The sequence below is a fragment of the Zonotrichia albicollis genome, chromosome 8, assembly GCF_047830755.1.
Source record: "Zonotrichia albicollis isolate bZonAlb1 chromosome 8, bZonAlb1.hap1, whole genome shotgun sequence".
NCBI lineage: Eukaryota > Metazoa > Chordata > Aves > Passeriformes > Passerellidae > Zonotrichia > Zonotrichia albicollis.
In genome coordinates this window covers 14470166-14481628 of record NC_133826.1, presented here as the reverse complement: position 1 = coordinate 14481628, position 11463 = coordinate 14470166, and the positions used below count along the sequence as shown (strand labels likewise).

The 11463-nt window shown below is 42.7% G+C and overlaps 2 protein-coding genes across 2 annotated transcripts; one reads left to right on the top strand and one right to left on the bottom strand.

The window, feature by feature from the left end:
* The first annotated feature begins 20 nt into the window (after positions 1–20).
* GNG5 (G protein subunit gamma 5) lies at positions 21–4476 on the top strand. The gene is made up of 3 exons (XM_005482131.4): positions 21–154; positions 1235–1390; positions 3460–4476. Exons 1-2 carry the CDS (start codon positions 74–76, stop codon positions 1358–1360), a joined length of 207 nt encoding a protein of 68 aa, XP_005482188.1. The 5' UTR covers positions 21–73; the 3' UTR covers positions 1361–1390; positions 3460–4476.
* Positions 4477–4644: 168 nt separating this feature from the next.
* On the bottom strand, positions 4645–10121 carry RPF1 (ribosome production factor 1 homolog). Its single transcript, XM_005482132.4, has 9 exons — positions 9908–10121; positions 9769–9825; positions 8563–8643; positions 8120–8215; positions 7270–7423; positions 6664–6746; positions 5639–5820; positions 5426–5552; positions 4645–5069 (listed from the first exon to the last, which is right to left on the bottom strand). Exons 1-9 carry the CDS (start codon positions 10061–10063, stop codon positions 5028–5030), a joined length of 978 nt encoding a protein of 325 aa, XP_005482189.2. The 5' UTR covers positions 10064–10121; the 3' UTR covers positions 4645–5027.
* Between the last annotated feature and the right edge of the window lie 1342 nt (positions 10122–11463).

The following is an 11463-nucleotide window of genomic DNA, read 5'->3' as shown; positions in this document are numbered from 1 at the left end:
CACTTGTGGCCGTGCCGGGAAGTTGTGTTGGGAGTGCTGCGAGTGCCGAGCCGAGCCCGCCGCCGACCCCGCCATGTCGGGCTCCTCCAACGTGGCGGCCATGAAGAAGGTGGTGCAGCAGCTGCGCCTGGAGGCCAGCGTGACCCGCGTGAAGGTGAGCGCGGAGCCGCGACGGGACGGGACAGGGCGGACGCGCCGCCATTTCACCGCCCCGGGGCCGCGCCCGCCGGGCCGGGGCCGGGCCGGGACCGCCGGCTCCCACCTGCCCCGCCCCGCGGACCGGGCTGGGCGGCGGCCACCGCGCTTCTCCTGGGGCTCCGTCGGGGTTTCCCGGCCGAGGCGAGCCCGGATCGGCAGCGCAGCCGCGTCCACTCCTCCGCCACCCCTGCCCGGGGCTCGGCCGCTCGCTCCCCGCCGCTCCTCGGGGCCGCTCCCCGGCCGAAGCGCTCCCCGGGGCGATGGACGCGGCCCGGCCGTGCCCTCGGAGCGAGGAGCGCCCATCCCTCGGGCTCTGCGGGGAGCCCGCCCGGGCGGGGCGCACAACGGGCTGGGCTGGCCCGGCACGGCAAGATGGAGATGTCGCTGCCAGGCACACCGAGTGCATTGAACTCGTGCCGCGCCGGGGCGAGACCGCGCCTGGCACGGCAGAGAAACCGGGCAAACTGCAGATACCTACCGCGTGTCAGCGGAAGATGCAACTTTTTTAAACTTCGATCGCTCTATTGTATGAGTTCAGAGTTACAGCAAAGAAAAAGCAAGAGAAAGATTTTTTTTCACTGATCACTTATTAGCAAGGCACAGCATGCCAAAAACCCCTTATAAGGGTGCTCAGAACCCCATTATCTCATCATAAGGATGGCTTTCCAGGGCAGCCTGAAATGCAAGTTTAGTGGAGTAGAACATGTTAAACCATAAGCAGTATTTTTTAATTGCTTATGCCAGAACAAGGATCTTCAGATATTTAATAAAGTAATCTCCAAGATCTTGCTCATCTGTCACCCTTCATACTTAGAAATTTACTATGGAAATTAAGACTTCCAAATCAGTTCTCATTCTTACATTGTTCATCTTGTCTTTAAGAAACAAAAAAACTACAATGAAATTATTGCATAAAGTCTACATAAACTGTATTGCAGAATAATTTAGTAGTATTCTTTGTACTTTTCAACATAAAAACCACATCCTCAGTACAAAGTGTTCTGTGAATTCTAATGCCAGCTTTTATTATAACTAGGTTTCTCAAGCTGCAGCTGACTTGAAGCAATTCTGCCTGCAGAATGCACAACACGATCCCCTACTGACGGGAGTATCATCAAGTACAAATCCATTCAGACCCCAGAAAGTTTGTTCCTTTTTGTAATTATGTGAACTACTTCAGTATCTTTCAGTGGTAAGTTCTTGAATTACAATTCATAAACTCTTGTCATTTAAATGAGACAGGCTCTATGAAAGGCACTCAAACATCTGACTTGTGCAGCTGGTGTTGGTCTAGATCCCATTTTTGGTCCCTTGTCCGTTTTTCTGGTCACAGCTCTGTACTGGACACATGCTGGCCATTGGTATTGTGAGCAGCGCTTTGCTGGTGCAGAGCTTCCACCAGTTTGTGTAGCAGAATGGTGGGACCAGCTACTGCTGAGCTGCTCTTTGGACTAACAGTAATTGTGCTGTATCTTCCTCTCTATAAGGGTATTATTTCCCTCTTCTCACTTAGAATTAATGTGTTGAATCCTAATTGTGGCAGATAAAACAGACTTCAGTTCTTAAACTTCTAATGAACAGTTCCAAGAACAGATTAGTGGTGGTGGTCCCCAAGAAGAACACTGACCATTGTGGGGGGAAGATGCCCTCTCTGCCAAAAGAAAAAGTATACACTTTTTAAGAAGTATTTACTTTTAAAAGCCTGCATGCCACTCAAGTAAGCTACTACAGGGGTAGCAGTTTAAATAACTAGAAACAGTGGAACACTCATGTGGATTTTCATTCCTGAGCGTTCATAGGCTTATTAGCACTGCTGCTATCACCAGGAAGACTACTCACTCACCTGCTGTTTTGGTGACTAGATTTTAGGCTAACCTCTTTAGCAAGGTGGGTTTTAGATGCACAATAGTTTCACCAAAATTCAGAGTCCAAATAACTTGGTTATTTTGACCACAGTAAATGCATGATGATTTTACGATGTTCCCTCTTCCTGTTGCCCCTTGATGTGGATCTGTTGGAGATGAGAGCACAGACGTTATTTCAAAGCACCCAATACACAGTTAACCATAGTTCACAATCCTTACAAATCTCATAGTGAGTCTTAACCTTGAAAAATTCTGGTTGTGTAGCTGACTTCTATCATCCAAAGAACTGTAGTTTGTTAGATTTAAATTGTGCTGTTAGGCAGCTTTATAGAAGGGTGACCACAGTTAGATTGGATTGATAAAATTATTCTCCCCTCAAGCAGACTGTGGAAAAGTTGCAGATGTGTGTACTAGCAGAATAACCACGTTTAAAGGCTAGAATAGTAACAATGTAGAAGTTGATCCTTAACTATTTAACAAGCAAAACCACAGCCCACATTGTTTTGAGCAGTGAATTACAACAGTATAACTGAAACGTGCTTTAGAGTTCTTGTAGCTTTTACAATTATTTCTGTTGTGAATTTTTGCCAATTACTGCTATTTTAAAAAAAACTCTCGGATGCTATCCTAGTGTAGCTTCAGCTGTAAGCACTAATCCAAGGAAGACATCAGATCATCTGTAAGCATTGTAAACTGAAAACTTACACAAAGCCAAATAAACTCTACTTAATCCATGACAGGTACAATTCCCCACCGAGGTTTGCCACGGTTAGGAAATTCCTGGATGTGGATGTAGGGAAAAAATGTTTCCTCTGTCTCACACCACACCTGCACACACAGGGCATAGAAGGTCTAATATCTTCTTTCTCTGCTACAGCCTTTGGAATGGAACTAATTTCTGGTTTAGTTACACTACCTCTATGTGAAACTCCTTCACTTTGCAGTATCTGTTGCAGGCACTTCCTGAAAAGAGGTGATTCTTTGTGTTTTCTTGATGAGCCAGTAGTGTTTGTGTTTGCACAGTCAGCACCACCTCACTGAGGAGGAAGTGTAATTTGTTAGTTACACAACAAATTCCCTGCTTTTCAAAGACAAAGTAGAAACCTGGTGTTTTGGTGAGCAGAAAGTGACTGGGAACAGCTGCTTCTTCCACTCTGCAGTTTGGTTTCAAGGAGACACTAAGCTTCAGTTCTTCTGTAAGAGCTTTGATTATCTTATTGTAGCTTTGAGCATGACTTCATTTAAAGTTTATTTTTTAAACTAATAAAACAGCTGTGGAAAAAGAGGGTATTTTTTCCTAAACAGTTGTCCATGGCATACTCTGAAATATGTATTCTTTGATTTGCTTCACTCAGCAGTGATACCTTTCTAACTAGATTTTGGTTTTGTTTTTCAGATCTTTTAGCATCTTTTCCTACCTGCTGATGTGTGTATGGGCAGAGTGCCTCAAGGAGCGGCCTGGTTTGAAGTCTGTAAAAAAGCTTAGCTTTAACGTGCCAAATTAACTCTAAAAGTGCTACTGTCGTCAAACTTCTTACCATCTACCTCTCCAGATGAACTGTATGCTAGTTACGTATTTCTCTTTCATACGGGAATCACTTTTATACGCCAAGCAAAAAATAAAAGTGTCTTGACTTAGTCTGGTCTTGAAATTACTGTAAGAATTGAATTAACTTCTGGGCATGGTGGCATCTCACAGTCAGTGCATCACTGTAGCAGCTGGAGAGCAGAGAGAGGAGTGATAATATCCTCTGCTGCTGCAAGTCTGCCTGGGGTTAACAGTCCTTCAGAACAATGAGGCTCCAGCAGTACCATACTTAGAAGCATAACAGAAATAGAACAGAAAAAAATTTGAGCCTGTTTATAATTCAGCTATATAGCTGTGCCATATCATAGACATCACATTAAGACAGAGTAAATTAATCTTAATCTTAATGAGTAATTCTACCCTAGGAGATAACTTACTCTATGTGCCTTCTTATTCATTAGGTAAATATGAAAAAGCACTTACAGCTGTATGTGGAAAGTAGCTCAAAGAAAACTTGACCTTTTAGCTGTCAGTGAATGTGCCAACTTGAGGCAAAACAGTAGTTTATGTGCAGATAATACAAACTCAAGTGTTGCTGTGAGGCTGAAGAAGCATTTTTAAAATTTTAAATGGGAAAACCCTGCTCAGAGACCTCACATAGTCACTGAGCAGCATTTTTAGATGATAGCTTTACAAATGTCTGTCCTGTAAGGGGGTTTTATGAATTCTTTCTCATCCTTTCAACTGCTTTGGGTATACAGACCTCTTGTCATTGTGATACTTACAGAAGAGATGCCTGTAGGAGTTATATGTATTGTTTTTGTAACTTCAGCAACGTGCCTATTTTATGCAAAATGCTAATGAAATAAAAGACCATGGACTTCATGGATTGCATACTGCCTTCTCCGTGTTCCCTGGATAGGAGAACCTTATTGGAAAACTCCCCATACTGTCAGGGAACAGCAAACTGTAAGTTAGAAATAAGTTTCAAATATTTACCTCTTACCTGATTAACTGAAGATGTCTGGGTTAACAGAAAAAATAAAACGGAGCTGTAAAACTAGAAATATTTTATTTTGAAAATTTCTTTAACCAACATATTTGCTGTCTTTGATGTTGTGAAGCATAATCTGTTTCTACAGCACAGCAGCACTTTTGGCAAATCCTTAGTGATGGCTAAATGACAAGTTGCTCAAATACAGCCATAGTTTTTCCTGCTAAACTGGAAAAAGTCACTGTCCTTGACACATTGGCTACAAATAGGACGAGAGGCACATCCTACTTGATCTGCTGCTGGTGAAAGTTTTCATGTTTCCTGTTTGTCTTTCTGCAGACAGATACTGTTCAGTATCATTATCATTAGTTAGTAGTCCAAGATCATCCATAGTTCAAAGCAGCTGCTGTATTCCTGGTCACCAGCAACTGGCAGATTTCACTTACAAATGGAATTTTCTTCTACTTGTGTCCATTTCTCGACGCTGAAATTGAAAAGGAAAGTTGTTTGCCAGCAAGTTCATGCAACACGATGAAACAAACAAGAAGGACCACTCCTCTTTATAGCATGGCAGACAGTGAAATGTAGTTATTGCACAGCAGAGTTGTAAATAAGTAGTTACAGTATATTGACATTCATTGTCCTTGCTATTTTTATTTTTTATTTGAAACAGAGCAGGATGTTTCTGCTTTGCATGACTCTCAAAATACACCTCCAAATACTTAAGTGCTTCCCCACTGAGACCTGCATTTATACCACTTTTCTAGGGTAAGATTTTTGGCTACATTTCATGTCAGATTTAGCCTCCCCAAGCAAGATATTATCATTACTAAGACATACCTTATGAATCCACTCATATTCTCCAAATTTGGAATCAAAGGTTCCTTTTTGAAGTGACCTCAGCTTCAATGTAAAACGTGGCCCAAGTTCTTGAATTCCCACTTTCTTTTCACTCTTGAAGATATATCTTGGGGAAGAAAAGAATTAAAATTAGGAATTAAGTTACGAGAGCATTCTCTCTCACTTGTAAATGAGTATTGAGGAAAATGTCACCTGTGGAATCTGAAAAAGATGTAGTCCCTCTGGTTGTGAAATGTAGCTACTTGTCTTCCAATGAACTGAGGGTCGTGTGGGAAGAGCGCAGCAAACATGCGGCCGATGGAGTGGCCGAGGCGCGTTGTGAAGTTATTCAGGATCACTTCAGGGACGTGTTCCGTGGGCTCCTTCCCCTTCCGCTGCAATCAGAGTGACAACAATGCAAAGAACAGACTGAATGCAAAAGGATTTAAATGTATTACCTAAGAAGTGTTTGAAATAGAAGGACAGGGCCAAAACCACGCCCTAATCATTCATTCAAACACAATCAAAGTTCATAAACATGTAAAGGAGCAGCTGGTAACATAAGGATCTTTGTTTCAATAATATAAATTCAATGAAAAAGCACAAATAATTTTATATTTTCTCCTGCACGATTTTTTACTCTTAGCAGAACCTGTTATAGTGGACAATGCACTCTACCTATCATAGGAGTATTCCCCCTGTACTCATACCAACTAGGGATCTATGGGACTGAGAGCATATGGGCTTCTTTAATAAAAACTAATTAGAGATTACTTATTTCAAAGAAGAAAACCCATTATACTGCAAATTACTTAGGGCTAAGTAAGCAATACTAAGAGGTGACAGGGCTATCTATAGGAACAAGACCTAGGTTTTATTCAAGACAAACTACATCTAATGAAACCTTTTACACTGCTCATTTCATATACCCTATTGTGTGTATGCTACATATGTGGTATTTCCTACTGATGTAGTTTATCATCTGCTATTTAATGATATGATTTTAAAAATACTTGTCAGATTATAAAACACTTGCAGCAAATAAGCTTGAAAGTGGAAATATGCTGCTTATGAAGTAGAATACACTAGTCCTTAGCCTCCTGTTAGCTTGCTAAAAGAACACATTTACAAGATCAAGATGAATCATATCAAAATGCAGTTTTGACAGTTGAAGCAGACTGGATGTATTTGTAATTAACCAACAGATAACCCATTTTTCAAATATTTTTGAGTCTCACCTTTATTTCTTTACGCAAACGCACACTACTCATTCTAAAATGAGCAGTTGGACCATCAGGAAGGTGACTTAAAACAAGACCATCTGTGCACCAAGTTAAAAAAAAAGGCTGGTAAAATCGAGCATGTAACTTAGAGAGGAACATTCAATGCAAAATGCAGTATTACACTAGAGGTTTAGATCCATAATCTATTCCCAAGGTTTTGTTGTATGTTCAAACATACATTCCCAAACTAGTTCACCAGCTTTCTGAAGGATGCCCATTACATGCTAACAAGGGTTATCCTCTACTGTTTTCACATTTGATGAATTTGTAATGTTTTATCTAGCCAGAAAAAAAAGATGGATCTTCCTGGTCAGAAAAACTTGTTAATTAATCAAACTGTTATATTTACTGAAATAATAAGTGCTTAACCATGCATTACAAAAAAATACCAACACTTTCTTTAATAAGTCCAAGTTCCATTAGCTATCCGACACTCAAGTTGGCACAGTGATTTTTAGCTCTGTAATTTGCACTGTGAAGAGAAAGAAAACAGAATAAAGTAGATCTCTGATGCACACAACAGAATTGTTTCCATTCCCTGATAAATACACAAAAGGATACTTGGTATTTTGCGATCTTCATTAATGACAATTAAATCTGTGAAGTCCCTTGCAATGCACTGTGGAATGATTCTTTTCAAAGCCAGCCCTCTTCGGTAGAAGACGTGTGAGTTGGGTATAACAGTGGCCAGCTGCTCACAGAACCTCACTGTTCTCTGCAAAACAGGGCAGTTAAATTGCAGTGGGCAGAATTCAGCTGTTGGGAGAACAGAGGGTTGGTCATTCCAACTACACTCCCTGAGCATGTATTACTTCCAGTATCTCTATGAAGATTTGAAGATAAGCTATTAAATTACTTCATTCAGTTAGTGCAAAAAAAAATTATTTACAGTAAAGAATGCAGCACACCAGAGATTTTTTTAAGGACTCCCTTTCCCCCTTCCTCCATCACGGAAAAGTGGGAAAATGCAAAAAGCATACTCTGCACACTCATTATTTATAAAGCACGCTGGTTTATAAAAAATTCACAGCATCTCAAAATACAATATAACCATTTCTTCATGAAGTCATGTCTGAGTTTTCAGATAAACTGTTTGAGGTGTATTTTTTCTTATTTTTAAAGCAGTTTCTGTTATGGTTTTAAAAAATGTCAGTAATCTCTTTAATCAGGCAATGCTGATCATTTCAATACAAGAACTCATGCACAAAGTTGGGGTTTTTTTTATGGAGGAAACAAACAGTGCTGGAGAAACCAATGGATTACATACACATACAAGGTTACTGTTGGGCACTAAATAAAATGACAGAAAAAATCCATGTGAATGCTATTATCTTCCGTTTTAATGTAACAATGCTAGGATGAAAACCCTGGTATCTTATGACCATTTGGTTTCCAAGTAAAAGATACGTACCCCACGAGGTCGGTCTGATGTTGTAATAAGAATTTTGGGAACAGTCTGTCTGTTAAAGTATGGTGCAAATTCATCAGTTGCTTCATCAAAAGCAACCTGAAAGAACAGAAGTTTTGTTAAATCCACCATGTATGAAATACCTGAGGATTTAGATCAATGTGATCAAAATTTTAATTCACAAGATCTATTCTGTAATTAATCACCCAAAGGCACATGGTTTTCACATTTCTAAGAATCTAGTGTGATGAACATGGGCAGCTTTTATCAGTATGACAATTATTTAATACAGATAATGAAAGAATGATATCACTTTTTAGTGATATGTGTAAAAAGTAATTCATCAACAGATTAACAGGAAAGTGGGGATTATTCGGTTTCATCAATCAGTTCATGTTCCTTGTTAGAAAAAAAAAAAGGTTAACTTAATTAGGACATGCAGTTACCTCTTCATCATTGGGATCTACAGTGGTTTCATCATACACTCGCTGGTTTTCAATAGTCTTTGGTACAGCTTTTGGAGGTGCCTAAAATACATAAAGTTTATTAACATAACATATTGATGTCACTATTAAATGCATTGCAAATACCACATTCATACTATGACAATAGTTTTTATTTCTACACAGAACTGCAAGTATTATTTATTTGATGTCACTTTTAAAAAAGAAGTTACATAACCTTGATTAAAATATGCACAGCTATTGGGACACCAGAGAGCATCAGATGGAGAGAAGCACCACTGGAACAATGTCACTTTTCAAAACAAAACAAAATAGGGGAACTTTCTTTCCATTTGTATTTCTTCTGTGGAAGAAAAGGATTCTGCTTTCAATTGCAACACATTTTAACCCTGATATCTAGAATTTAATGACTAATAGCTTTTAATGTTTACCCTGTAAACTTACACTACTCTGGTGAGACTATTGTAATACAGGAACTCACATCTGAATATCTTCAATCAGTCCAGTAAGGAAGCAAAACCTTCCCTCACAGCTGGGCTTGGAATCCAGCAGATAACTGGTCTGGGCATGATTTCGTCAGCTCTGATTGTTTTAATCTACACAAAAGTTAAAATTGGAGTACAATTCCTAGTAACAGCAACACAAATACCACAGCAATCACACCAGAGACAACTTTTCAGGAGTGGTGATATGTCATTAAGCTTAAAACTCATCCTGCCTGTTTACAGCATCATTTAACACAGGAGCAACAAGGTTTCTGAAGTCAGCTGTGTGATACCTCTGCTAGACAACAGTGTCTCTGAAGGGTACCACAGCCAGCGAGCACAGAGCACGTACAACCACAGAATGGTTTGTCTGGAAGGGACCTTAAGGGCCATCTATCGCAGTGCAGTGAGCAGGGACATCTTGGACCAGACCAGGCTGCTCTGGGCCGCTCCAACCTGGCCTTGAACGTTTCCAGGGATGGGGCATCCACCCTGGCCATCCCGTTGCAGTGTTTTATCACCCTCACTGTATTCACTACTCAGCTTCCCTGAATTCTGCGGAGAAACCCTTTGGCTCAGGAAGCTGAGGAGCCCCAGCTCCGGGCAGAGCTGCAGGACCCTCACCCTGGCGAGCAGCGCCCCGTTCGCGGCGGGGAAGGAGCGGCCTCGCCGCCACCCCGCCTCCTACGGCCGGAACCCTTACTTTGTCTCCGAGAGCCTCTCGCTCCTTCCTCCGCTTCTTCTTGAGGGCCAACTTCTCCTGCGGGCAGAGGAACAGCGCTCCGTTAGCCAGACCCGCCAGGCCCGGGCCTCCCCCGCCCCGCGGCAACAGCCCGCCCCACCTTCCTCTGCTGCTGCTTCCAGCGAAGGAACATGAAGTGCCGACGCTGCTTGTTCTTGATCTCGGACACGCTGAAGGTGGGCGGGAAGAGCACCCGCTCCGGGGCGGGCGGGCCGGCGGCATCCCCCGGCGCGGGCGCGCTGCCCTCACCCGCCATGGCGCTGCTGCCGCTGCGGGGCGGGGCCGGCCCCTCACCCTTGGCCTCTGCCCCGCCGGGCGGCGCCGCGCATGCGCTGCAGGGTTCGCGCGGCGGGCTCAGGGCGGGTTCGCCAGGGCGGGGCGGAGCGTGGGCATGCCGCGCACACCCTCACAGGGTGTTCCGAGTTGGAGAGGGCTGAGCGGCGTCATCAGTCCCGCTCTTCGCCCTGCACGGCCCCCAGGAGTCACACCATGTTCCCACACCATGTGCCAAACGCTTCTCGAACCCCTCTGGCTGGTGCGGTGACCACTGCCCTGGGGAGCTGTTCAGTGCCCAAACACCCTCTGGATGGAGAAACTTCTCCTGATATCCAACCTAAACCTGCCCTGGCACATCTCCAGGCCATTCCCTCGGGTCCTGTCCCTGTCACTGAGCAGAGATCAGTGCCTGCCCCTCCTGTTCCCCTCTCGAGGAAGCTGTGACTGCAGTGAGCTCTGCCCTCAGGCCTCTCCAGGCTGAACAGACCCAGTGCCCTCAGCTGCTCCTCACAGCTGCCCTTCAAGGCCCTTCACTACCTTTGTTGCCCTCCTCTGGACACTCTCATAGTTCAATGTCTTTCTAACATCGGGGTGCCCAAAATTGCACACAATACTCGCGGCTGAGTGCAGAGCATAGTCACCTCTCTCGACCCACGATGTGTCAGGGCTCATTGCTCAGCAGACAGTGAATCTGGAGATAAAATCAGTGTATTTCATAGGGGTTATTGCTGCAGTGTTTTTTATAAACCAAGTTAGCTGTCAAAGTGGGAAGCTCTGAGCAAACGTGACACATTGATGGGTTTACATTACTGCAGGTAACATCATGGCCCAGCAGTGCTTGCACATGTGCACACTTTCAGACCTTTGCTCAAAGTGACTTAAGTTTTGGGGAGCACCTGTTTATTAGGAACCATAGGGGTTTTGATGATAATGTTCCCAAAAGTTAATTTTAATCCATTAAAGTCTGTTAAAACTTGATGTTAAAATGAAACAAGAACTCCTACAGCAAATTAGAGATTCAATTTACATAAAGTCATTTCTATTCCTGAGCTGATTTTCATGCTTGGAGATGTGCAAATGCTTCTGCACAGAAAAGACTACACAGTGTTTTATAGAAATTGAGTACTCAGGGATTTGGGGGGACATGTTCTAAATTGGAGACATTTTAATTTCAGACTGCAAAATTCTGACCCTCAGTGGGACTGCTTAGTTCCATTTGTCCCAAGCATTTTTTCAAAGTTCGATGTCTACTAATTTTATATACAAGTACTATTTGTCTTTACTATGCTTCTCTCACTAGAAAAGGAAAAAAGAAATCTGTTAACATGAATATAGGAAGATAATAAAAAAATACTAGAAATAACCAGAATAATAAAGAAT